Here is a 27,998-nt window from a genome sequence, read left to right on the forward strand (position 1 = left end):
AAAATAGAAAAGAAGCCCTCCGGAGCACAATTACCTTAGATCAACTGAATGTCATCTAGTTTATTAAACCATAAATTGAGAGAGAAGGAAAATATTAAAACAAAAAAAAAGCAGATCTTAACACTAGCAGTAAATAAATTTGTACAACGATTCAGTCTGTATAATATGATGAAATAAATCTACATCTTTTCTTATTTTGGTGCTTTGAATTATACATACAAACGACAATTACAGGGACGTGTTCATACAGCATGTAGGCCTGGAAAAAGGCTATGTCAAACCCTTAGTGGCAATATGTGAGTGTTAACACGATTGCCCAGAACGGATAGAATTTTCTATGCTGAGGCCCACAGCTTTGAACGAATGATTTGCCTACGACATTTTTTTTTCTTTTTTCTTTTCTTTTTTTTTTGTTTCTTTTTTTGTTGTTTTTTTTTTGGTTTTTTTGTTTTGTTTTGTTTTTTGTTTTTTTTTAATGCATCAAACACCTGTGGCCAGTGAAAGGAAACAAAACTGGCAGTTTGTCCATTTGCATATCAGACCTAGTTTCTTCTTAATTTCCATATTTTATTTTCCCCATATTCCTTAAAATTCTTGGCGTCCTTCATGCCTTCCTTACAGCTACCCAGATGCAATAGTCTTCTTCAAATGTACAGTATTTCTTACAATATAAGTTATATGCAATGTTCAGCATTTTTTTTTCACAGCACTAGAGAGACCCTGTTAAATAGGGAAGATGAGTCTGAATGGCTTATTCACAAATGGGATCCAGATTCAGTGATTGGGGACGCAGACACCACAGTGAGCTCCTTGGCAAAAGTAGCAAACATCATTTTGCTTTCTGCCTTCAAACAACAGATATCCATCGGTTCTCGGCTTCATGATACTGCTCCTGCAAAAATGCACACAGAAGGGGCTGGAGGGACTCTCGCCTGGAGACCTTTACGCGTCGAGTAGAGACTCTAACCCATGGCGGTGACCATACTCGAAGGATGGTGAGGTCCAAAGGAGAGGCTGGATGGCGGGTGCATCGGCGTTGGAGTGGTCAGCATGTGGCTGGAATGGCTGAAGGGTGAAATGTGGCTGAGAGAAGACATGTGTCTGGAGAGGGCGGCTGGGTTGAAGGAGCTGCTCTTGGGGAAGTCTTCCAGAGTGTCATGCACCTTTTTGCACTTTTTGGATTTGCTAGACATTTTTCGGTTTCTGGTCTGGATTCCTTCCTTCTTCATAGTCAGGGGTCTGTTAATCTAAACAAAGATCAATTTTTTTTTTTTTTTTTACTTTTTTGCTGGCTCTGAAATGGTGCAGGCTTTCACACCCCATCATGGGTTCCTCTGACTGCCCCAGCTCAGGGATCTGCTTTCAGGGGGCCCCTTCCTCCCACCTCTTCCTGCCTCCTTCCCAGGGACCCAGAGTCTGGCAGGCTCGGTCGGCAGCAGAGTTCTGACTGTCGGTCTCTATCAGTTTCAGAAACCAAGAGACGACAGGTAAGGTGTTCCCAGCAGAGGTTATTAATTCTGTCCATCTGCATCAGTTATTTGCGGGAAATTTTGCCTCAGGGAACTTGGCGTTCCCACGGACCTTATTCTAGAGACCCACCCAATATGACCGTATTTCTCTGATAACTGAAATATGATAACTTGTCTTACTTCACTAGAATTTTTCATGAAAATGGATGCAAGTGAGGAATCTTCCAAAGGGAAAAAACATTTTGTCTACTGGTCTGAAATCCATACGGGGACTTTGCAAGCACTGTCACCGCCACCAGTCTGAAGTGTTCAGGTTGAACTGCCTTAAGAAACGAGGACGGCACCCCTCTTTGAATTCGTGTTTGGCTGTCTCTCTTCTACCTGGCCTTTCTGCAATGGGCGGTGCTGGCAAATCTTCCCCAGGAATTTGTGTGTTCTGGGGTCTTATTTTAATACAGCGTGCCTTCCCAAAAGGTCATCTGTCTTGCCCATGTCACAACTACAATGATTGAAAGTTGCAATTTCCACCTAGTTCTGACTATCCACTTCTAACTAGACACACAGCAGAACAACCAATCAGCAAGTATTCAATAACCACATAGGGGTGCGAAGTACTGTGCTAGCATGAAAGTACTCATTCTAAAATTCAAAGACCGGGCATGAACTAAAGAGACAAAAAGATCACTAGTCTTCAGTCTTCGAAACAGCATACCATCACTCTCAATAAGACTCTTTGGTTTTATTTTTAAAATACAGTTGCTTTGGGGTGGGGGACAGAAGGCGGGAAATCAAGAGAGGGGGCCTTACAAAGCCACAGAGACCACGCAACACAAGGAGTCAGAATCAGAATAACTGCAACAGCAGCCATCGGCCCCATGTAGCAAACCACACATCTGGCCGTGTTTCCAGGGAAACGTGGCAAAGTAATTCAAGAAGGGAATGTCAGGGTCTCAGTCATTCCTGGCTCCTTGGGAAAAAAGCATCCTCTCCCTCCAGGGTCCTCAAGGGTGCAGGAAGGGAAGAGGCTGTCATGACTACAGGATCTACCTGTCTCCTCCAAAAGTGAGCAAAGGACAGCTAAGGAAGAGAGAATTCCAAAGATCAAGAGGGATAGGCTGCTGACAATGCTTCTGGGCGCAGCAAACACACAGCTTCCTGGAGCTGAGGTGGGAGAGGTCACCACGCAGCGAGCATGGAACCTCACAGTGGACCTGATTGCCCCTTGTGCCAGGAAGGCAGCGTGAGTGAGGGCAGAAGAGCTAAAAGGTCGTTGCCAAAAGAACATCTCAGGGTTCCTTCTTCAAAGTTATAATCAAGATAAAGGCACAGCTGACAGAGGTGATAGGAATCTACTGTCACATCAAATCTTCCCCCAGATAATGTCTAGACACACAGCTCTTTACCCGGATATCTAGATACACATAGCCAGGTATCTAAATATAATATCTAGTTACACAGATAGCCACACAAACCCAGATAACTAGTCCCAACACCACCTAGACACACTGATACTGAGATAGGTAGTTATCTAAACACCTAGATAAGCAGAAAGGAACTAACTTATGGCATACATATACAAGGGCGGAACAAAATACAACACGATGAGAATGTTAATGGATTATTATCTCTTATTGTTAAATACACACAGATCGCATCCTTTTGTGAATTCTTACTAAATCAAAGACAGAAAAACCACTCTTGATAAGCAAGTTTCTCTCTCCCCCGCAGCCCAGCCCTGAAGTCAGGAGCTAATAAAGAATACAGAGCAGTGAGGAGGGTTCCCTGACGTTTATTTGATTTGATGAGAAATTCATATTCTTCAGAAATATATGTTTTTAGATTGGACACAACTGAAATCATATCACATCGTGGCTAAGTAGTCAAAGATATGTATAGCTGCTGAGTGTCCCATAATTCCTATACTTCCATGAAAGTAGGAAAGAGCTCATTGCTTTAAATTGAACTTGGGTCTGTTCTAAAATGTTCTATCTAAAGCATGTACCTTCCACTGGTCCCTATTAGTCCTGATGCTGCCCAGGAAAGCCTTCTGCCACTCTGAAATCGGCCCTGCCTCTTCCACTTCATCAGCCCCATTCCCTTGCACACGTTTCTTCTCTGAGTCATAACTTCTTCAAGTAAACCAGAAATAAAAACAATTTCTGCCCTGTCTACATCATGGGACTGTTTGAGGCTCCAGTGTAATGAAGTAACATGAAAGTTCTTTGTAAACCATAAATTACAACCCCAAAATAATGTTATAGGCTGTGCCGACGACTGGGTAGCTCATAAAGTCTAATGCCCCAAATCTTCCAGATTTTAATCACAAATCTGTTTATCTCTACACAGTAAGCAGGTAAATTCCCCAAAGTGAAAATGGGATTTGGGTTTCATTGCTGATAAACGTGTATAAACCACAGTCCAAGGATCTATGGGAGAAGGACCAACTGTAGGAAGACTCTAGTTCTATCAGGGCTGGCACTGCTCAGGTGTCCCATCAGGAGGGGATGGCACCGAAGGCAGGGACCCTGGGAATCCCAGCAACTTATTCCCCAAAGGGAAAACCGGAACAGCATGCTGGGTTACCCTCAGAAGTCCTCCTGTGACTTGAGAAATGTAACCAGAAAAGCTTCCTCCCTAATTCCCAGGTATTCCTGGGTAAGACGAGGTGACTGCCAGAACGGCTGTGAGCAAAAAGCTCTGCCTTTTCCCCGTTCAGCCCTAGACTTTGCCAAAGTTAGACTGGCCAAGAGACTTCAGGAGAATCAGACAGAGACGAAGAGGTGAGATAGCGAGAGAGAGGTGAGAATTCTTTCTTTGGGACTAAGGCATGCTTCAGACCTCATTCGGTCACGGCCTGTCAGCCAGAGTTGATTGGAGGGGGGGAAGTTTTAAGGTAAAGACATTGCTACACGGGTGGACCCCAAATTAAAAGACTAGAAATGACAGAGCTAAACCTAGGTGCCTGGCTGGCCATTATCACTCTGATGATAGGACACAGAGGAAGGAAACGCAGTGCAGCTTTTCTCAGTTCTCTGCTGATTAGGAAAAGCCAGCAGATGAAATCTCTTGGACACGTCATCTCATGTCGTCTATACAGAGAACCCATTTAAAATTCACAGCACAGGGTAAGACTGTCCCCCTCAGTAACTGAAGCTCAGTCCTCTTAGCTTCAAGAATGTGTGTGCCATGCATTACAATCTGTTAGCTATCTCTTTCGCTCTCTCCGCGCTCTTTCTCACTTTTGCAATAAGTATAAACCGCAAGGAAACGTCGAAATACAGCTGGTGACTTTTTTTGTTTTCCAAGGGGAAGATTCTTTTCCTTTAAGAACCCAGACCGGGCCCACCAGGCATACTGGGTCGCTGTATGGCATGCACTGTTTTCTGGTGTTTTCCATGCCTACTAAGGGGGCCAGGACATCCGGTTGGAACCCTTTGCTCTCAGCAAGACTACATAGTACATAGCAGTTTCCTACACTGATTGATTACAGGAGGCTGGTTCTGTGGCCCAAAGGAGGACAATGCAAACCGAGAAGAGGGATCTGGAAAGGCTGACAAGGCACATCATCAGCCAGGGACACGGTGAGGCTGGTCCCCGTGACACTTACATTGTGCAGCTTGTAGTAGAGCCCGCAGGCGTTGCAGACAGGGTCCCCATTGGCATTCCTTCTCCAGAGAGTGGTAGTGGTGGTTTGACAGTTAGCACAGGACGTCCCTGCTCTTCTTGCTGCCGACTGCGAAGTGGGGAGAGGGAAAGGGTGGGGGAATCAAAACAAATGTTAAATGTGTTTTCAGAATTACAGAGACAGATATTAAAAAACAAAAAGAAAGAAATTATCATTGAAATCAAAACTAGCAAGTGGCCCACATGAAAGTAAGAAAGATACCCAAAAGCAGCCTCAAGAAGAAAATTATAGCTGATGGACTGGTAGAGGAGGGTGTCAGCCTGCAGCCAAGTGGTCAGGGTCCAGCCCACTCGGCTCCCGGGTAGAATTCGGGGGAATTCAAAAGCCCACACCACCTCCTGAGGTTAATTCTGCCCCTGCGCCATCCCACAAAGTTCTCCAGATGTTGGATTTTTATGGGCAGCAATTTTGAATGAATTAGACCAGTTTAGGCTTTCAGTAGCCTCCTTCGCCAGGCCCACGAGGTCTTTTTCAAGGGCATCTGCTCAGATATCACTTCTCAGTGAGGCTCCCGGCCATCAGTTAGTAACAGCAAAGGAAAAGCAAGCCCAAGCACCAAACGCACTTATAGATCCCTTAGAGATCTTTATAAATAAAGAAACGCTGGCTTATACAGAGAACAGAGAGCTCACGGAATAAGAATGTCTGCTTTCAGACTTGGTCACTCATGGGGACCACCATCCTCATTCTGTTTAGGTGGCTTTTAGTTAATGAGACAAACTATAAAGAAGGCACGTTGGACTTCAGCAGGGACACAGCCCCTCCTCCTGTTCTCATCTCATTCCACCTTCTGAAAATTAGGTATTTCCTATTTGTTGTTCACAGAGCAGAGGAGCCGCAGGTCAAATGTCGGCCTCCACCTGAAGTTTAATTATTTGCCTGTGTACTGCCTTCATTTCTTTTAAAAGGCAAAATTATTTGCCTTTCACTTTTTGACACACATTTATAAGGGGGCCTATTCTCTATGTCCCTGCTTGTAACTAAAACTAAACTGAAAAACTTTTGAAAGAAAATGGGAGTTGAGACACCTCTCACGTCCACCTCTCTCAACTCCTTAGCATACCCCCTGCAACATAAAAAGAAATTTCTAACGACAAACTTATTCCTGCTGCTGAACTCAGAAATATTACCTAAGGCATTTCAGCTGGCCTTTATCTTGATCAAAAAAATTCTGGGGTGATTATAAAAGTGTGGAACAGAAACGGCAGTGATCGTGTTACACATTTCCATCAATATTTTATCAATCAAAAAGTTGGGCTGAAGACCGAAACCTGCCAGGTATGGAAAACCCAGTGGCAATTCTGAATTAAGCAGACTGATTCCTTTCTTTTCCAAGCCACTAAATTGTTCCGCAGATAGGCTTTCTCCTTCCTACAGGCTTAAATAGTAGAGACTTTTTTTTGGGGGGTGCGGGGGGGGGGGGCGGGAGGGTTAGTAATTCTTTATTCTCTGCATCTAAGAAACTGGAAATTAAAAACAGTCCTTATCTATCATAATTGAGAAGGTTTTACTTTTTGGCTGTCCATTTTGAAAATAATTCACCACAGCCCAAAAGCGCTGTCTCTAACCTCCACCTGCCTTTATGTAAGGTGATCGTTTAAGACTTAAATAACTGTTTCTTCTGTACTCTTGGGAAGAAAATAATACATTAAATCAGAGCTTAATGGTTTGGGCAATTATGTTATTATGTGATTATTATTATCTTCCTGTACTTTTTTTTTTTCTTTAAAAGAAACACTTGGATATAGTAGACTAATATCTACTCGGGCACCAGATTTCCCAGCCCAACAACTTGGAAGGCCTAGTACAAGCACATCAGGCCAACCGGTAAAATCAGAGCTCCAAATGACGAGGTTCTCGACGCATCCTTCACAGTATACTGACAGTAACATAAATACAATCGGGCTCAGAATACGTCTCCGGTCTACAGACTTTATGCGAATTTATACAGAACCTCTCAAAGCCACACTGTTTGGTTCACTAGCAGGAGACAAAGTCCATTAATAAACCAAGCTAACTCAGCTGGTTGTTAGACATATGAAAATCCTGGCGACACTGGGGTAAAAAATTCTATGGCGCTTCCCGTCAGTCATTTCTATTTCCTGCACGAGTTTATTTAGTGTTAGATATTCATCTGACGGAGGAGCTAGCTAGCTAGCTACATGATGGGCTGGGTGGTCTTCAGTGTATCTGCAAATGTGCAAAACAAAAATAGCAAAATGGAGAGACGGAGCTGAAAAGAAGGGACAGGAAATAATAGGAAAGAAGAAAAAGAAAGTTCTAGGTCAAATGCATCTAAGGGCTAAAAAGAATTTAATTTAATTTAAAAATCCTGAATGTGCTCCGAGTCTCTCTCTGGAGCATATGAATTCTATGGAACTAAATATATAAAACCACCCAGAACAGATGAGTAAGATAGAAAAGACAGTTTAAAATGTGGCAGCCAATGAACTCTAGAATTAAGAGTGATTATTACTCAGAGTCTAGAGAATTCTTATGAAAGGTGAATGAAGACAAAATTATATAAAATGCAAGTGGAGTTTCCTATGCAATCTGCCCAGACAAAAGAAACCCCAAGAAAATGTCAGATACACCCTTGCTCATTAATCAGCCCATAGTCTGAGACTTTACTTCCTCTTTTTCCTTCTTTACTTCTACCTTTAAAAAAAAGCCTAATTGTAATAGTACCATGACTTATTCTTAACAAGAAGGTTTTTGTTGTTAGTTTTTTTTTTCCTTTTTTTCTTTTTCTTGTTTTTTTTTTTTTTTTTTAAAAGAAGGCCAGGTTTTCAGTGATTCAGAACATTCTTTTGTGGTGTGATCATATTCATTCTGTGCTAACACCTCCAGCCATTTTTTTTTTCAAACACGTCTTGTTCTGATATGTTCAAACATCTTGATGTTTAGGTTGGGGAAGCTGAGTTGTTGTTTATGAGTTATCTCCAGTGCTCAGATATCCGGCAGCTTTTTCCTAGGAAGTCAGCTTTGCACATGAGAGAAAGGAAAAAAAATACCAAAGTGCATGGGGATGGGGAGGTTGAGAAAGTTGGAAAAGGGGGCAAAGATCAGAAAGAAAAAAGCGAGAGACTGAGGATTGCCAAAAATTAGTCACATGGGCATTTTCATCCCTAGAAAGTTTTTCCTTCTTCTGAAGAGGATGTAAAAGGTGGTGAGTTGCACTCAAATCTGATGGGGAAGACAAATAATTCTTCAAAAAGAATAGAAAGGATTTGGATCCCACCCCCACCCCCCTTAGAATCTGAGGGATGCTTCTTCATCCATTAAACTGCGTGGGGAAAGTCCCCTCCTCCCCTCTCCACGAGGTGAATGTCGTCACCACAGAAAGCATTTTGATCCTTGACTGTGGTTAGAGTTATCATTTGCAGAGCTTGCTTTTATTTGTCTGTTACATCCACTTGCTATTCAAGCTGGCCTGAGGTTCCGAAGGCACGCTGACAAATGAACTCTTCCTGCTAGTTTTCCTCATAAATGCCTGACAGTGTCAGGTTTTCCCGAGTATTCTGAAGGGTCAAGAAGTTTCACAAAGAAAAAAGAAGGGGGAGAAAAACCATCACCCCAGCGATAGTAGTTCAAAGGGGATTTAGGACCAAATGCTGGGTGACACCAGAAGGCAAGCCAGGTCTCACACACTATTTCCCACAGGACTTACCTGTGGGAAGTCCTCAGTTCCTAAGACCAAAAACTCCACTAGGTGGAATGGCTGTGGCTTGTGAAATCCCGTTAACCGGCCCCATCCATCTTAAATCATTGGCACACGCCATTCATCCAGCCTAGGATCCCACTTCTACCCCTTTAGGAGCAAGTTATGGGGGATGCCTGGGACCATCCATCCTCAGATTATAACTTTCTCTGCCTGTCACGCAGTAATTATCAATGCATCTTACGTTAGTGGTCCTGGCCCTGTTTCAGTACTCCTTTGGTTAGGGAATACTTTTCATATTTGATAACCCAGATATCAGCACCCTTAAAAATTTGATAAATGAGTTAAGAAATATGGAAGGGAGAGAGAGAGGGAGAGAGGGAGAGAGGGAGAGAGGGAGAGAGAGAGAGAGAGAGAGAGAGAGAGAGAGAGCTTTTCAGTATATCAAATTTGAAAAAGGGAAAGAAGAAAAAACCTCTCCCAAGCAAGCCGACATGACTGTGAGCTGTCCTGCCAATTTCCTGCAGAAAGCTCTCCTTCCCGAAGAGAGGAAACGAAAAACACCAAATGGTTAGTGTTGGGTCAGTGCTTCCCCAAGACGACTCACCAGCCTTCGCTTGGGCTTAATGAGGGGTCGGTTCTGTCCGTTCATCTTGTGGTACAGCCCACACGCATTGCACAGGTAGTGCCCGGTGCCATCTCGTCGCCACAGTGGGGTAGAGGTTGCCCCGCAATTCACACACTCCCTGCCTTCTAGAAACAAGACCACACATAAGTCACTTATGGAAGAAAAGCTCACAGAGAAGCTGCCAGCGCTCCCCTCGGAATTAGGGAATGACAGTCAAATGGAGAACTAGTTTTTTCCCTCTCTTCTCCCTCTTTTGGGGGACTTTCCCACCTTCACCTCCCTTGAAGGTGGCTCCCAACCACCTGCAAAGAGTCACTGGGTGACTGGCTCCTGGCCCAACCCGTACATAGGAAAGTGGCCCAGGGATACTTTGCAGAACCTCATCCTGGGCCTGCTCAAAGGGAGGAGGACAAAGGCACATTTGAACTTCAGTTCCCCCGAGGAAACGAGCCCCCAACCAGGCAGAACTGAACATTTCACTCACTCCGCTCAAAGGAAAACAAAGGTGACCCATTCTTATCCCTACAGATTGATTTAAATAATGAAGATTAGGGGGGTGGGGGGAGAAAGGAAAAATGAATCAATGGTGAGATAGATAAACAGATAGTACGCAGATACATAGATTGACCAATTGGCCGATTGATTTGGGGGGACTTGGGGGGACGGGGACGGGACTTTAGATTTTACAATAGCACTAGAAATGCCCCTGTCTGGCAAGTAACAGGTGATGACCCAGCACGGTCCTCTCCTTCTCCACTATCCTTTTTCTCTCTAGAAAAGGTTTTTCCAGTTTCCCAGCCCAGCCACTGTGACAGGGACTAAAGTGCCACCTTTAGGTAAGGAACCTAGAGATGGGGGGGCAGGGAAAGGGAAAGAAGAGAGGGTGGGAGGGGCAGAGAGGGGGGCAAAGGCTCAGCAGAATAGGCCAGGTAGGAAAGAGGGTGGAGGGAGGTCTTGGTCGGTTGATTAACCAAAGCCTGCCTACAGTTGCTCTTTTTCCAAAAATACAAACAAACAAAATAAACAAAAAACCGGCCAGGCCAGGTTCAGTCAGCGTTCACTCCAAGGGCGGGAGGAGCCCGACCCTCAATATACCATTTTAGGACACCGGGGAGTTTGCTTACTGATTGCTTTTCAACTTCTACAGGAGGAGGACGGTTTCTTGGTGAACCTGTCCCGCTGCTGGGGGGGTGCCTGTTCTCCCCGCCTGGCTGCCCCGAAACAGGACCCCCCAAAGAGCCCCTGCTCCATCCATCTGTGGGTCCCCAACCTTGCAGGAGCCAGTGGCTCCACTAGCGGGACCCCCCAGAGGAGGCCTGAGTGGGGACAGGGTCTCCCTCTCTTTAGGGTACTGAGAAGGAGGATTGCAGGATGGCAGGGGAAAAAGAGAAGCCCCTAAAGGTTGTTTTGTTTTAAGAGATTAACCAGCTAACCGGAAACTACCAGAAGATGGTCTGGGGGAGGAGAACCACACCGGAGCTCAGAAATCGTGACTCCCCACAGGAGGGGCAAGGCTGCCCTGGGGCCAGCGCCTGTCCCTCCTTTGGAGACACCCCCAGATCAAGTGTGTGGGAATTGGAAATTGGGGAGCTTTACACCTGTGAGCCTGTGTTTTCTCCAGGGCAGGGTCAGGGGAAAGAAAAGGACTTCTGGAAATGGGAAAGGGTTTTGCCTCCTTTCACACTGGAGTCCATGCCGATGCTGAATAGTTTTGGGTCCACTTTCCTTTTTTCAAAAGAAAAAATTGGTGAGGAGTTAAGACAGATTTTTTTTTTAACCTGAAATCAGGAAAGATTCTTAACTCAGGGTGTACAGAGAGCCTCCTGAGAACCCCGGCGATTATCTACAAACATGTGGCCCTTATGTGCCATAAGCACTTTCCAGGGACCCAACAGCATCTATCGGTCCTCAGAAAAAGGCTTTAGACTGAACTGCATCAAGACACCTTTCACTGGGGTCCAAGCCTGTGGGCTGTGGCTGGTGGATGTGGGCGAGGCATGGGGGAAGGAAAGAAGGGGCATGTGGGTGAGGTGCTCCCAGGGGCTGCTGGAGCCAGGAGGTGGGCAGGGTCTGTGCCCCAAGTGGGCGCTAGATCAGCTCCTTCTGGGGCTGGGGACGCTGGCCTGTCCTGGCTGGGGCTGCCCACTCCCCATCCTGCCGAGACAGGGGCCTCTCAGGTCCCCAGCCACTTTGTCCCTTTCTTCCTTGGGGTGTGAGGTCTCTTGGTTCCATGCTCCTCCAGCACCAGGGCTGACTGCCCTGCTCCTAGGCACCCTGGGCTGGGGGATCTCCCAGCCTGACTGCGATTAGTCTGATTTCCTTTTCTTTGTCAGGCGGTGGGGAGGATGACAGCTTCCTTTTCAGAGGGACCTTAAAAGCTAGCAATGGTTGCCTCTTCAGCAAGGCTCTGCTCAGTAGAGCAATTTTCTGTCTTGATTCACTCTGCAAGTTTGTGATTGCCTTGTGTGGGTTTTTCTTACTTTTTTTTCTTTTCTCCTTGTTGCCTCTAGCCTGTGACTTCAGCAAACAACCAATTTTCCTAATAGAGGCCCTGACTGTCTCCTGCTTTCTTTCCCTCTCCTCGCTCACTGCCTGGTATGAGCTGCTCAGACCGACACCTCTCTCTTAGGTGACAAGAACCACAAAGCTGAGAGGCCTCTTGACATGCAACAGCCATTTTCAAACACCCCTTCGCCTCCGACTGAAATCCTGAAACTGGGCTGGACAGAATGGGCAGAGGGTAGGGTGGGGTGGGAGGTCGTGAAGAGGAAGGTGGGGCGAGATGCCCACAGGACGTGGAGAGCTAAGAAATGGCCCTTTGCAAAAGTCTTTGTCTTTTGTTTGCAAAGATATATCCCAGCTCTGACAGCCGGCTGGCGTTACAAAAGCAATAGGTGCCCTAACCACAGCTTCAACCGTTTCTCCAAAATGCGACAACCCTCTCTTCTGTTGTCTCCTCCTTCAGCAAGTGCGTTTACAAAGAGGTTTAAAAAAAACAAGCAACCACTAAAACCAAGAGAATCCCCTCCTCAAGAATTCCCACCACTTCCACCCTCTTTACACAGAAGGCATCTAGAAACTTCTCCACCCCGCTCCACACTCCCAAAAGTCCCAGCCCCCTCACTGCCCAGGTGTGCTGCCCGTTGGTTTTTTGACTGTGAGAAAGGAATAACAGGAGGAAGTAAAAAAGCCAAATTTAAATCGTCTCCTTTCCTCTGCTCCCCCAACAAAAAAAATAAATAAATAAGTAAAATAGGTATATAGACGCCCCTGGTTCTGGTTTGGGGAAACCGCGGATACCCACGCCCCACCACCACCCGCCAAATGTGCAGTCTTAAGGAAGGAGATGCGAGAAAGGAAAAGACTAAACCAGAGGCCGAAGGTATGCACAACAGAGGGGGAGAAATCAAACACGGAAATGAGGGCAAAGAAACCAGAGGCTTTTGGAAAAGTCAACTCTGTCCCTTCCCCCAACACAAAACCACCACAGCAGCCTCAGATACCACGATCTTCCCCCAAAACTTTTAGTCCTACCAGAAAAAGAGAACTTAAAAAAACAAAATGCCATCACTACCTCAAAAGGCACAGGTCTGCTCTCTTTGCAATCAGCCCTCACGCCTTGATCTAATCCTGGGGTTTTCTGCGAAAGGCTGTTCCCCATTTCTCTGGAACCCTCCACTCCACGCCCCAGCCTGGTCCCTGACCAGGCTGCCAGGCCACTTTCCTAGCCCACTCTCCCTCTCGCTTGTTCTGACTCCACCAGCCAGCCTACCTCCCTCTCCCTCTGCCGACTTTCATGTACAGAACATACAGGTCTGAGTTTTTCTGTCAGCCTAACCGCATCCGGACTCTATTAAAGTTCCTGGCGCGGGATAAACAATGCAACTGTCGCGTGCAGCAGTCTGAAAATAATTGGATTAGCTAAAACATCAACTAAATAGAGACAGTCCTGCCCAGGCAGTCGGAGTGAATGTCACCCTGGAAAAAAAAAAAAAAAAAAGAAAAGAAAAGAAAGAAAAAAAAACCCTGAAAACTGATCTCATGGTCACTGGGCTCTCAGAGCCCTCCCTCGGATGTTTTCTAAACCGGGGTTTTGCCAACTCTGTTGTTTCAAGACGGCTCATCTCGCCCATAAACGACAAGTGATTTTTGCCACTTCTTGGTATACAGACTCTCCATAGGTCGAGGGCAGAGGCAGGACAGTTGGAATAGACCAGACAGAGTCACCCACCCTGAAATGGACACACACCCCCAAGAAGACTCAACGATATTCACAAAATTAATCTCTAAAAATATAACTAAATCTCATCTCAGAGAATCTGCGATTCTTTGATTCAACTGCTTCGGTTAGAAACAAAATTGGTGGTGGATCATTTCATTTTTAAAGCAACCGTATTTTGTGTAGGTTTTTTTTAAATGCAAGTGTCTATACCAAGAGAATTAACAAGCAGAGCGCTGTTAAACAGGGTGTGCTTTTTTGCAAGAGGATGAGGAAAGGAAGCAGAGACACACACCTGGGGATCTTTTTCAGTCCTTCCTACCTCCTCTGGCTTCAGATCAATCGAGAAATATGTCGTAAGACGCCTTCCTGCCCTTGCCTGGGCTGTGAGCACTGGAAGATGCTTCAGGTAACTGGCCCAGGTGACTTTTGATTTCCATGCAGCTGTTTCCCAGCGCACAGCCCACCTTGCTTTCCCAGAATTTACTACGAGAGCCCCCTTTTCCATGCAAAGAATATGTTGGCTGCTTTTGCCAGGGTCTCTCCCTCCCCCTAACCCCCGCAAATATATATATATATATATTATTATTTACACAGGTCTGTAAAAAGGGCTGTCCTCTGTTGACTGCATGACCCTTCTGAGCTGGGCCGAAAGGAACAGTCAAAGGGACTCAGAGGCCAGGAAGGGTCAGAGGAGGGACCTGGGCTTGTTTAGGTTTCAGGAGGTTTCGGTTTAGCATTAAACACTAAAGAGTCATTCCCTCGCCTTCCATTTGGCCTTCCGAACTCACTAAAGGTTACTTAGTGAGTAACCTTCTGGCAGAACCCAGAAGGCCCCCCTGGCAGGCAGGAGAGGATCGGTTTGTGTTCGTGTTTGTGTCTTTCCTTAAATGAGATCCCACTGTCCTCTGCTCTGAAGACTGGAAGGAGAGGGAGACACACCTCATTCTTTCCCGCTGGAAGAATGGGAAGACATCAAATCTCAGAGGGGTCGGGAACACCACCCAGGTCCCCTGAGGGGCCAGACTGCGCTCCGTTTCCCTGGCTCCGGATTTCCCTGGCCCCAGGTCCCCTGGCGGAGGGGGCGGGGAAGGGACCCCAGGGGAGAGCAGCCGCCTACCTGTGCTGGATCTCGCCTTGGGCCTGGACTTGCAGCCGAAGCCGGTGGGGGAGCCCCCCAGCAGGCTGCTGGGCGGGAAGAGTCCGGAGCTGTATTCCGGCACGTAGGGCGGGTAGGTGGTGATGGGGTGGTGGGCCGACGCCGCCGCCCCTCCCAGGGTGGTCATGCTGCCCCGCGAGTGCGACGACTCGAGCTTCATGCTGTCTGGTAGCGGCACCTGGTACTTGATGCATTCCTTCTCGTCCTGCCGGCCCGAGCCGGCCGAGCCCGGCGTGGACAGGGACGGGTCTGGGGAGACGTCCTTCGGTGGGGTGGGCGGGAAGGTGAAGAGATGCGGGCTGGAGTGGCCCGCCGACAGGGAGGAGGACGAGGCCGGGGGATAGACCGAGAGGGGCCCCGGGGAGCCATGATGGATGGACGTCTTGGAGAAGGGGCTGAGGTTCCAGGGCGAGGCGGTGTGGTGGCTGCCCAGGGCTTTGCCTCCGTCCAGCCAGGGCAGGGAGCCGTGCAGCAGCGGCGGGCGGCACACCTGGCTCCCTGCGGGAGAGGGGCAAGAGACAGAAAGGCGAGTGAGAGCAGCCCCAGGCCCTCAGGTCCACCTGGGGAGTCTCCCCTCCACCCCAGCCTCCCTGTCGGGAAAATCCCAAACACCGGGCACCTGGGCTCCACGGCCCGCTCTCAGCCAGGCCTTCCCAGGAGTACCTTGGCCAGCACACAATTCACCCCTCTCTCCCACACAAATGTGCCATCCATTCCTGCAGAATGAGGGACCTGTGCCTGACATCCAGGAGGCGCTGCCATGGAGCGGAGAGGGGCCCCTTGGCTTATTGGCCTACCAAGACACACTTTGTAAATCACATCCCCCAGGACCCTCTCTAGAAGCTGGTTTGATTTATTGGTTTCTTCAATGGCCGGGTGTCCCCATCCCAGACCTAACCCCAGCAAGGCTGATAAGAGAGTCAGCTGTGAATGACGAGGCCTGAAGGGGTGAGCCTGGCCTCACAAGCTCTCAACACCAGGAAACTCCACAGCCCCAGATAGGCCAGCAGCTCCCAGTGCCCAGAGCGGGAAGGACAGGGCTGGGAACAGAGGACAGGGGGTTCTTAGGGTTCCCTCCAAGTAACCCTACTTCAGTGCTTGCTCATGATTGGCAAGGCCTGAAATGGGATTTGCAGGGAAATTTTAATCTCTCAGACTACTGGAGCAAGTTTCCAAGGCTGGACTTGGGATGCCTGTCTCACCCTCCCAAATCCTATAAAAGAAGATAAAATACGCCCCAGATGCCCTGAAAGGTGTGATTCTACCAGTGTGATATGTGACTTTTCACCTGAGCCCCTGAGACACAAAATTCCAGTTTATGTAGCCACAACCCAAACAAGGCCACGCACTCTGTGAGGGGCACTTTCAAACTGCAAGTTCAAATGCATACACTTACTGATCTTTTAATCCAGTACCTGCCCCAACGTTTGACGTTCTATTTAACCATTAAGAACAATACTGAAACTAAAATCTTAAGAGAGAGGAAGGGGAGGGGAGTGGAAGGGAAGGAGAGTTCTCTGAACACCAAGGGTCAAGATTCATATTATGCAGGAAGTAGTATAGTAAATAATATTAAGCCTGCATCCACTGCATTTCCACTTAACTGCTGATCTGCAGAGAACAAGGGCAAAGAGCGCCCCATCCGCAGAAACAATTGTTTAAACCTGGTGACAGCAGTGCGGAGGACGCCTGCTGCCGGAGGGGCTCTGTCCTCGGCGCCAAAGCCGGCTCCAAGTCGGGGGCATGGGCAGACCCCAGTCGGGGGTTACTGAGCGAGCCACACATTTGCTCCGCCTGAAACTTAGCAGCTTTTTCTTGCTTAGGAACACACGTACAGCTGGGAAGCCTTAGAGCTTTCCCCGTAACTGCACAGGGCTGGGTTTCTTTTTAACGTTTCAGAACTCTCCCAAACTTCTCCAGGTGAAAGAGAAAGAAAAAAAGGAAAGGCCCCTGGAATCTCTCGCTCCTCCCTAGAAAGGAAGCCTCTTGGATCCCCAACCTTCTTTGGGAGCCTAATGGACTGTTGTAGGCCGGAGCAGAGAGTAAAGCCCGAGTGGCGAGGAGCAGCGATGAGGCAACCTAAAAGCAAAGCCGCAGGAAAATTCTATGCAACCGGGAATCCAGGAAACCCGCTTAGGTCTCAACCCTAGGACAGTAGGCTTTCCACCAAAACCCCTTCAAGCACTAGATAGGATTCCATTCCTCAGAGCCAAGGGGCAGCAGACCTGCCTAGAAACCAAATACACTGGCTTTGGGGAAAGCTCAGAATCAGGGGTATGAATAAAAATGTCCTACGGGCCTATCTAAAACTGTGCGGGAGAAACAAACTGAGGCTCGCTGGCAGAAGCCCCCGAGGAAGAATTATGGGAAAATTGGGAGAGTCAAGCCCTTTGGAGGCACCGAGTCGCAGTCGGGTCGGGCCGGCGCTGGGGCCCGGCCGCGGAGCGGTGGCGGCGCCTGGGCCCTCGGAGGGCCCCGACCTGCGGCCGCGCGGGGACACAGGGCTGCAGCCAGGCGCCCGCCAGGTGAGAGCAGGCCCCGGGGACACCAGCCGGGAGAGGCGCCTCTGCGACTGTTGTTAAAAACACACTCTCTTGATGATCGAGAAGGCTTCCTCGCCCATTTCCGGGCCCTAATTTTTTTTTTTTTTTAATGAAGCACTAACGGCACTTGGGGGCTTTGGCTGGGTCTCCCCACCCCTGGTACCTCCCTGCCCCCCCGGGCCCGGGCAGCAGGGGCGGTCGCGCCTGGGTCCCCGCACTTGGGGCGGACTCACCGTGGTGGGTCGGAGGGTACCTCTGCACCGTGGCCCTCACCGAGTTTCCGTAGTAGGACGGAACGTGGTTGCCTTGACCGTCGATGTTAAAAAGTACATCCACCTCCTCGGGCAGTGGGTACTGTGCCGGGTCCATGTAGGAGTGGCCGAGGCCTGGGTGGTGCGTGTCCGGGTGCTGTCCGTTGAGGACCGCGGGGTGGTGGTGGCTCACCCAGCGCGGCTGGTCCGCCGTCACCTCCATCGCCCCGGCTGCGCTCGCGCCCTCTCGCCGGGCCCGGAACCCGCGCGTGGAGAGGGAGGGCGGTCGGGCTGGGAGGTCGGGGGGTGGGGGCTCCGAGGCTCCGCAGGTGCGCCTGCCGTCGGAGGAGCGGGGGTCGTTTACTGATTTGTTTTCAGTGGGGGAATGGGAAAGGTGGGAAGGAAAGGTGAGCAAATGAGATTTTTAAAAAATATCTTTGAGGGGTAGTTTAGCCGAGAGAAGAAGAGCAAGAAAAAAAATCCCAAAAAACAGGTACGATAAAGGGGAACCAAATTGTAAAGCCGGGGGCTGGGGATGGCGAGGACCGCTGGAATCCTGCAGGCGAGGCTCCTCTGCAGCGGCTCCGAGGCTGAGTTTCTCCTCGGGTCACCTGCAACGGAGAGAAGGGGAAACCTGGATGAGCTCCTAAGTACTTTGGCACCTGAGTTTATGAAGAGGCACCACCTTCCCTGGAGCCGCCGGCCCGCGCCGGGTCACAGGGACACGCACACACACGCAAACGCGCGCGCCTCCTCCAAAGCTCGGAAAACGGGGACGCCGCCGGGGAGGGCCCGACTCCCAAGGACATCCCCACAGCCCGGCTCTCCCTGGAGCCCGGGGCTGACTGAGCCCTTCCAACACGGACGACAGCTCCCTCCCTCCGGGACACCGGTCCCGGGACCTTTCTTCCAGCCTCTAGAAACTCTCCAAAAGAGGAGGGCTGCGTTTTAAACGTTTTTAAAGTTTTCCCAAATGCAAAGGGAAACCAAATCAAACTTAAAAAAAAAAAAAAAAAGTCGCCCGTACCAACCTGGGTAGTCAGGAGCAGAGAGGAGAAGAGGAGGCGTGTGACCTGAAGAGCAGAAACTGCTCGGTCAGATTGCGTGGCTCGCTCTGTCTCCCGCTCTCTCCGTCTCCCTCTCTTTTCCTCTCTCTCCCTCTCTCAGTATTTTTTTTTTTTTTTTTTTTACAGGGAATGCATTCTTTCTGAAAGTATCAAGACGGCGCCAGGCAGCTCAGTGCTCGCAGACAGCTGTGGCGCGACGCAACTTAAGGAGGTTCTAGTGTCATCCGCGCCGAGAGGGAGGAGCCTGGCGCTGGCGAGGAGGGGACAGGCTCCCTAGCGCTAGGAAACTGCAACCCAAAGCCGCTCCAGGACTTCACCCCCGCCCCTCCTCCCGCCCCTCCACAGACCGGAAGGGGCGCCGGAGGGCTGCCCGGGCTGGGGGCCGCGGGGCGGGTGGGCGAGGCGGCAGGGGTGGGGGCAGAGGGGACCAACAGGAGGGAATTCGCGCTCTGGCCCTTTAAATGAGGCTCCCGCCGCTGCCAATTCTTTCCGGCGGGGTGGATTATTCCGTGCGGGAGAAACCGGCCTGCCCCATTCATAAAGTTAATTTCTGCAGGCAGCCTTGCTTTTGCAGACTTTCTACAATGAGCAAACATTTTTTTTTTTTTATTCAATCCAGAAGGGTGTTAAGGAGTTTATTGATTTGGGGCTATGTGCATGTAAAACTGATCAGAAAAAAATGAATGTCAAAGTACTTTGAGATTGGCCTCTCGAGAGAATTGCCTAGGAGGTTGAGGAATCCGGCCAGAGGGATATGCCTTTGATTGAAATGTCCAAGTTATTTGGGGGGGTCGTTGTCAACATGCTCCCCAGCCTTTTTGCGTTAACAAGCCCCTCAGATGAAACGTTTCTGCTGTTGCAGCTGTCCTTGCCAGACTTAATATTTGTCATCGACGTGTGCTTTTTGACTTAAGTGACAACACTGATGGATGAAAAGGAGAGAAGGGAAAAGACTAGTTCCAAGTGCAGTGAGAAGGGTTGGAAAGAGGAACTCAGGTCTTCACTCCAAGTACCCAACTTTTCCCTACTTACTCCGGCTCCCGGCGTGTTTCCCCAGCCCCCTTCACCGACCCCCCAGCCCGGCGGTGACGACTTTCGCCGGACCCCTCAGCTACTCAGGACTCGCACTGCTGGGCCCTACAGCCCGGGGCGGAGGGAGCGCTGCTCGGAGACGCCCCTCGAGGGGCGGGGCTAGGCGGGCCCGGGAAGGGGCCAATCAGCGGGCGAGACTGCGGCCGTGCTGCGATTGGTCGACCCCGCGGGCTCCAACCTCCACGGCCCGTCTCGGTCCTTTGAGCCACTGCATCCCCTAGCGGCGCTAAGGCTCCAGCAGCTGCGCGGCCTGAAAAGGCGGCTGGGGCGCACAAGGGTCAGGCGGGAAAAGAGGACTCAGATTCCACCCCCTGTTCACCCAGGGCAATGTGTGCGAGGAGACAGTGTAGGTTCTCCCGTAGGCTTTCCCACGGACGGTACTGAGCTTGATGTGCGGTTCTGTTTGAATTGAAGACATTATTTCCTCTTTATACTCCACAAAATTCCCTACAGATACAAAAATTCGACCTAGAAGAGAGCGTCCCTAAAAGTAGGTCTGTAGGATTCCTTTCATGCGGTGAAGGAAAAACATCAATATTCAGCCTTAATTTGCCCGGGGGGGCGGGGAATATCTTGTTTTAACACACAATCTTTGCAAAAAGATTAGTAAAACGTATTTGGAGAAAGTAGTGGAAACATGAATCTTCTCGATTTTGGATTTAGAGCTTCTCTTGAGTCTCCATCTTCTTAAATCTGATGTGTGTTAGAAATCAGGGTTGAATTCCTAGATGCGGAACAGGAAGAAATTCCCTAAATTACACACACACCCGTGTTTCCCCTGAGCCCGTTTAGTCCCCGTTTATTTGGGCGGCCGGGCAAAGGAGCATCGATTTCCCTTTTCTCTGACCACTTCTCTCTAGGGCCAGTCAAGCTGCCAGCTTCTCCTACTCCTGCTCACGGCGCTCTCCAAACCTTTTAATTATTTAGATTTGTCTAACATTCACTGGAAACTACTCCACAAACAAGGGCAGACAAACGCACACACATTTTTGCTAAAAGTCCCGAGGTTAACATTAAGGGTGGAAGCAGAGAGAAAAGGTGAAAAGCGCCAGTCCAGGACGGGGAGATGCTCGCCAGACCCCGGTCCCAAGCCACGCGTGGCTGTGCGGTCCTCCACTCCCAGACCGGGAAGCCCGGGAAGGATAAAGGGAGCCTTTCTCCGGGGAGAAGTGCTGCCGACGCCATGACTTGAAAATGCTAACTTCTGAGGCTGAGAACGATTTTAAAAGACAAAGAGAAAAGATTTGTGAGAAGGCCTTCCGGTGTAGCGGCGCCTCTCTGATAACGCACAGAACTGGGGGCTGGGGGCATTATTCATTTTAATTAAATCACGAGCACCAAGTCGGGCTGCACTGGGATGGGGAGCCCCCGCCCATCCCCAACCACCTTGGAAAAATAAAAGATCTCGAAGGCCCCTCTTGGTCTGGGTGGTTTGGAGCTGGCAGAGAGGCGCGGGGGGCTGCGGCTGGATGCCCGGTATAATGGAGCCAGCCTGTAGGGGGTATTTAACATTTAATTCCCAGCCGGTCCGCCCCTGTTCCCGTACTGACAGTGGGTAATTGGGAAAGAGGACGTTGCTCTTTTGATGGCCCGCGCCGGCCAGTCTCGCCGACGCCACACTGGGTTTGACGTCACGGGCCCAGCCCCAGAGCCGGGAGCACAGAGCGGGGGGGAGGGAATAGGAGGGGAGGGGGATACCGGGGAGGGAGGGCCGCGGTCGGCCCCGGGACCCACGGGGAAGGAAGGGGGAAGGGAGCGCGGCCGGAGAGAGGCTGCTGCGCGTGGCCTGAGGCGCAGAGCCGGGCTGCGGGGGTCTGGGCTAGGCCAGGCGCCGGCCTGACCCGCCTCGCCGGCAAATGCAGGCCGGGCTTCCTCCTCCGGGGGCGCGGGGGAGGGGAGGGGGCTCGAGGCCGGGGGAAGGGGGGGCGGAAAGGTGGTCCTGATTCCCTCTCTGCAGTAGTCTGCAGAACTGATCCTGGCCTCCCGCAGAGACGCTCAGCGCCCTCCTGCAGACCTGACCGTCCCCCAGGCACCCCGGCCCGGGCCTGGTCTACAAGAACCCCTTCTCCCTGGGAGCGGCCCGCGGAGCTCCGGTGGAGAAAGCCAGGAGGAGACCGAGGAGGATGCTGCCACCCCGGGCTCCTGTAGGGCGCGAGGCCTCCCTCACCAGGGTAAGGGGCCGGCGAATGACCTGGATGCCTGGGACCCTAGGGGCAAGTATGCGGGAGCCGAGCTAGCGACGACGCAGCCACCGCCCTCCCACCCCACCCCCAACCCCCCAGGAGCCGAGTCCCTGTGTGGCGGCAGGAGCCAGTTTGGCCTATGTGCAACGCCAGGCCTCCAGGCGGCTGCTTTAGGCGTCAAGTTGAGCGGGGTGTGTGTGCCCTCTTGGGGAAAGGGTAAGAAATGGAGCCTTACTTTCTCTTCTTGGTTGGGGTAAGCCGTGACTCAGCCCCCCCCCCAAAAAAAAGGAAGAAAAAACATGCCTATGTACAGGTCCCACCCACCGGTCCTCCCGGGAGCGCAGAGACTCCGTCCGGATGGAAGTGGGGGCACTCAGTCCCGCGAAGGAACCCGAGCCCGCGGCGCAGAGGGGAGGAGCGTGCCCCCAGGCTCACCCCTGGGGTCTCAGGGCCCAGAGATCGGAGATTCACGCGGCCAGCGCCACCCACCCGAGCCTGGCGACCGGCGCGTCCAAGCGAGCTCCGCGGTGCCGGGAGCCGCGGCCCCCGGCGCCCGCGCGCTGCCCGCGGAGGGAAACCAGAAAAGCCGAGCCTCGGGGTCGGAGTCATAAAGTTACTAATCCGGTGCAGGGGGAGTGAGCGTGCCTCCGGCCGCCTGGGGCGGTCATTTGAGCGTGTTTACTTAAGGACTTTGCAAGAGGAGCGCGCGCGAAATAGTCGGATTTCCAGCGAGGCAGCAAATATTTGCAAGCGAGAAAAAGAAGCGGAGCCGGGCCGCGCCGCCGCGTCCCTCCCCCCGGAGCCGCGGCGCCGGCCTGGGCGGACCCGGCCTCACAGTTAAAGACAGAAATGAAGCCGGGAACCTGCAGGGCTGGGGGCGGGGAGGGCGCAGGGCGACAGCAAAGTCCAGAAATCGGAGCGCAGCCCCGAGGCCCTGGCGAGCCGGGGCTGGGGGAGGAGAAATCCCTTCCCATTCCAGCTCGATCAATCTTCCTTGGCTGCGATCGGTCAATAAAAATGGTGTGAACTGGCCGCGGTCGCTGTGCGTCTGGGGAGGAAGTGGGGGCCAGAGGTGCCGCGGCCGGCGCCGGCGTCCCGTACCAGCCCGGCTCACACTCCGGCGGTCTGTAAATCCCCAGGCTCCGGCCGGTTCGTCGCGGGGAGCCGAGCGCGGCCCCAAGGGTCCTTTAATTGGGTGTCTCCACTTTAATAGTGGCCATTGTTGGAGCAATTAGCGAGAGACAATAACCTCCAAGAGGCGTTTAATTCGATTCCCTGCGCCGGCTGCTGCCGGGTCAAGGAAACTCTGGAAGAGCCTGGCATGGGAGCCAAGATTTGCTTTAGTGCCGGCTCCCTTCCTTGCGGGTTTTGTCTTAGGTGTGAGAGTTTTAACGGGGCAAGTTGCAAGCGAGGCGAGAGCGACCAGGTCCTGGTCGTAGACGGGGAAATCCTGGCCTGGGCCTCGCTAGCCCTGCGGGGCGCCCGCGGGACCGCAGCGCCTGCTGGCAGCACGCGTCCGAGCTGCGGCCACGCGCGTGTCCCCGCTGCCAGTTAGAGCTAGGAGAAAAGCACAGACGACAGGGACGTAGAAACCAGTCTCCTTCCTCCTTGGCCCTGGGTCTCCCACCTCGATCTCTCGAACCGAGTCCCAATTTCCTTCCCCATCGGGGAGGAGGGGCAAAGCAGAGAACCCCCTTCTGGCGCGTACACACCTCCCTCTCCACTGAGCCAGCCTCACGACCCCCTCCTCTGCCTTGGCCCGCGGATTAGGTTACCGCGGCGGGGCGACGATTTTTACTGGATACGAGAATGCACAGGTAAAGCTGTATAAACAGCTCGCCGGCTGCCCGACGGGAGGGTTACGCCGGGGACACGGCCCAAGGCGCCACCGCGGGGCCGGGGCTGCGCGGGTGTAACAGCGGGGAAGCCCGCTCCCGAGCGGCACCCCGGGACCGCGCAGGTTAAACACGTACTGCATTCTGTCTGTGCAGTTCCCACCCAAGCGCCTTTCTCTTTCCCGCATGAACTGAAATGCAGAGTGGGAAGCGAAATCAAAAGGCGATTAGAAAGAAGCAGGCAGTGTGGGCAGTGCTAGTTGTTCTCTTGAAAAGAAACAGCGAACCAGGGACCTAGGGGAACGCAGAAAAAAGGGGACCCCAAAACTCACTGGCAAAGGGAAGATGCTGGAGGTGGAAACGTCAAAGGGGAAACCCGCGGGAACTCAGGCGAAAAGAGCGACGCGAGCGCAACCCTCCTCCGGGCTCCCACGCCCACCAGCCCCAGGCCCAGGGTCCACCTGCCCTGGGAAATGAGCCATCGCTTCGGGGATGGTGTGTGGTTTGAGTCACATTTTTTTTTTTTTTTTTTTGCTTATTCATCTATCACCGATTAAAACTCGGAAGGAGACCCGCCCAGGCCAGGAGGAGAGGCGAGAAATGTGGAGCGTCAAAAAGAGAGGAGATGCGCTCGAAGATTACCCCTCCCGCTCGCCCCACCTCTAGACCCGGCCCTCCAGCTTCCAGGGATTCTGGCCCTCCCTCTGCCAGTACCCTCTTCCCCCCGGGTTGAGAAAAACCCTGATTGTAGCGAGATAAAAATGGGGCAGGTAGGGTGTAGCGGAAAAGGGGAGGAAAAGGGCAGGGGATTTCTGTTTTGTAGTGGAACAGTGCACAGGTGCGGGGGGCTTGCAATGCGGGAGCCCTGGGGTTGGGCAGGAGAGAAAGATCTCCCCTAGAGGGTGAGTCGAAAGGAATGCGAGTCACTCTGGAGGAAGGGCGCACCTCGTAACCCTCCCTCCCTCATGGCCTTGGCGGTTTAGGGGACAGGTGGAAGCCACACAGAAAAGGAAGTGGTGGAGGTCCTCCGGCTGGTCGCTGTGGTGGCTCGTGGCCACCGGCCCCTGATCCTGCCCCCAGTGACTCTTAGAAAGGGACTCGCGCGTCTGGACCCTGGCTCTCCTCCTGGTGTGTCCTCGGGCCGCTGAAGCAGCTGGGACTCAGGGAAGGGAGCCGCCACCGCAGCCAGGGGAGAGGTCAGCATGCGGGATTCACCCATGTGAACTCTAGGCCGCATCATTTTTTTCGGGTGAGGACGGGTGCACGTGGGCACCTGCTCCACTTCCCATGGCCTTCGGCCTCCCGGCTTGGCACCGGCCGTTTCACCGCCACCATCTCCAGAGCCCCGAGCGCTTGCCTCGGCTGACTCTCCTCTGGCCACCTCAATTTGGCATTTCAGGAGTAAGAGGGCTTTAACACGGGGCTGTTGTTTTTACTTCTCTGGATTAACCAGAAAACGGGGGTGTGGGTGTTGCTGGACAATCGACAGTGGGCTTTAAGGGAAACGGGAGTTCACGACAGGGAGACGGAAGATGCGGGAGGGTGATTTCGTTCAGATCGGGAGACAGTAGAGGCGAGCTCCAGAATGCACGAATTGTTCTCGTCTTCCTTTGGACACGCCGCAGACCCGGTCGTGACACGCGTGAATCTGCCCGGCTCAGGTGTAAAGAGGCCTTCCCGCGCGCACCCTCCCACCCTCCGCGTGCCCCTCCCCGAGGGATGGCGTCCTGCCCGCAGCCTCTGCCCGCCAGACCCGCCGCCCGTCACCTCGTGGACCCCCAGCAATTTATTATATAAAGCGAAACAGCAATCCCACACGTGTGCCTGCGGACCCGCGGCGACTGACACGCAGGGAGCCTCGTCGGCTCAAGCTCCTGGACGGTTTTCTTTCTCGTCCTTCCCACGGCCGCACCTACCGCCACCACCTCTAGTGCCTTCCGTCCAGCCGCCACAAGCAAAGGGGGGTTCGGGCTCCAGTTCCGGGGCTGCCTTGGCAGAATCGCGGAAACCTCTCTCCGGTTACTCCAACCATCAAGAAAAAGAGGCGATCAGGAATATTTGGTTTGGACACAAAGACTCCACGAAAGAAACGCACATTTCTGTGTGAAAGGGCTCAGACACGGAGAATGAGGCACCATTTCAGTGCAGCCCAGAAATGGTTAGAGAACACGGGCTTTCAGACGCTTATCAGGATCACTAATGCCCAGGATCACTAATGCGCATCCAACAGTTCCTGCCACAAATTGCCTTAACCTCTAGAAAACGGGTTCTCAGCCACCCGGATCCCACGTACCCGCCCCTCCCCCAGGCTCTCTCTGTAGCCCTGGACTGGCGGCATCCAAATGGAGAGGTTCCGCCAATGAGTGCCCAAGGGTACCCACTCCCATCCCTTTACTGCAATCCCCCTTACCTCACATATCGTCTGCAAAAAGGCCAGTGGAAACATCAAATAAAGGAAACTGCAGCTTCCCCTGTGTCTGGGCTTTCGGTAGGACAGACCGACCCAACCCTGAGTCCCCAAGACTGGCGGAGTTATCTTGTGTAGTTATCAAGGGTTGGCCTGCCGGGTCCTTGGGCTTGTATACTCAGTGCCACTCACCCGTATCCTCAGAATCCAGCTGGCTTCTCAAGCCAGGAACCTCAGGCTTTGCAAGGCAACTGGCTGGAAGCTGGAAGCGGGGCCTCCTGCTTGAACCCACGTAGGACTCGATAATGGGCCCCCAAGCCCCCCTGGATCTTGGTCTGTCTAACCTGGACACCATACCCTGCCCCAGATTCAAATGGGCAGAAAACAATTTCTTGCCTCAGAATCACACAAACGTTAAAAAGTTTTCATGGTAAGCCCCCTCCCACAACCAGCCACTGCAAGCATCTCACTTCCAGACACCTGGGTCTACTCGACCCACCTCACTAGGACTCCCTGCCCCAAGCCTGTCACAGAACCAACAGCCAACACACAACACCTTTTCTGCCACAGCCGCTAAGGGATGAAAGGGCTGCAAATGCTACTTGATTATTTGTCCCTTTAAATTTCATAACCTCCCATCCACAATCCTGGCATCCCCGGTAAATGAGGCTGACTGAGGAGGAGAAAAGGACCAGGAAACATGGGAACCAAACCAAAGGAGATCCTGCCAGCTTGAGTCATTTCCTGTGCCCTGGACGGAATCACCCCATGCCAGTCTCCTCAGCACCCTGTGGTATCTGAGAGGAGGCAAAGATGTATAAAAGCAACTCTCTTGCCCAGATTCCTTCAACCTCCCTTGCATTTTAACCATTCTCTGTCTTGGTTGGGAACTGTCTCTGATTGAATGACTTCTTGGAGGCCTGTTGGGCCAATGTCCCAGGAGAAAGTAGAATTCTTGTCCCCTGTGGCCCTAGTGCTCCCCATCACCCTGGGCACCCGCTCACAGAGGCTGTGGGCTTTCTTACCCATCTCAGGGTGCTCCAGGAAGCACAGGCACCCCGCTACCAGCTCCCCCAGGGGGATGTCAGATGCCCACACATCTGGGCTCTAACTTTTATCTCACAGCGGCACAGCTGATTCTTTAATTATATGCAGAGACAATGAGCCTAAACACACACTTGTAAGCAGAGGGAAATAAACATGAAATTGACACCCGGACCTTGCGGCCACCTTTGGGAGAAGGCTGCCCTGCTTCTCCGCAAATGGGGTTTTCCCCAATCCTCTGCCCTCCTACAGTGGAAAATGTGTCGGGCCCATCCTAAGCATGCCGGTCATCTCTTATTTTTCTGTGTAGTTTTTCTTTTCTTCACATGCCTTGTTCTACTAGCTCTTTTCTCCAAACAAGGACACACATGCACATACCATGCTCACCCAAGGTCACTGCAGAAAGCCCGAGATTCCCAGTGACCAGAAAGAACAATAGGACTGGGGTCTAGTTCACTTTCTCCCTGGGGCAGCCACCCCTGTGGAGTCGAGACCTCCTTTTAATTCTCTCCACGTGGAGCGGGGAGAGCGAGTGCAGAGTCAGAGAGAGAAGATAGCGATATTTACTGACCTGGGTAGCTCACTTTCGCCGGCCAGCTGTTTTTTATTTTTTCCTGACTTGCCGGAGATCTGAAGGCAGAAATGACAGGCAGACTTGGCCACTGTTGTTGCTGCTGCAGCCCTCAACGCCCCGGCTGCATCTCACGCAGGCTTCCAGCAAGAAGTAAAACCTGGGTGATGTGCATCCTTCCCAC

At 51.7% G+C, this 27,998-nt stretch overlaps 1 protein-coding gene across 2 annotated transcripts; it reads right to left on the reverse strand.

Moving 5' to 3' along the window:
- Positions 1 to 32: 32 nt before the first annotated feature.
- GATA3 (GATA binding protein 3) lies at positions 33 to 27,998 on the reverse strand. 2 transcript variants are annotated; one of them, XM_081062434.1, is made up of 6 exons: positions 27,815 to 27,998; positions 17,598 to 18,226; positions 14,783 to 15,319; positions 9,423 to 9,568; positions 5,077 to 5,202; positions 33 to 1,247 (listed from the first exon to the last, which is right to left on the reverse strand). In XM_081062434.1, exons 2-6 carry the CDS (start codon positions 17,836 to 17,838, stop codon positions 963 to 965), a joined length of 1,335 nt encoding a protein of 444 aa, XP_080918560.1. In that variant the 5' UTR covers positions 17,839 to 18,226; positions 27,815 to 27,998; the 3' UTR covers positions 33 to 962. The 2 variants fall into 2 exon arrangements, with proteins under 2 accessions (XP_080918560.1, XP_080918559.1); XM_081062433.1 differs by lacking the exon at positions 27,815 to 27,998 and adding an exon at positions 18,647 to 18,877.

Source organism: Rhinolophus hipposideros (assembly GCF_964194185.1).
Source record: "Rhinolophus hipposideros genome assembly, chromosome: 1".
In the NCBI taxonomy this organism is placed as follows: domain Eukaryota; kingdom Metazoa; phylum Chordata; class Mammalia; order Chiroptera; family Rhinolophidae; genus Rhinolophus; species Rhinolophus hipposideros.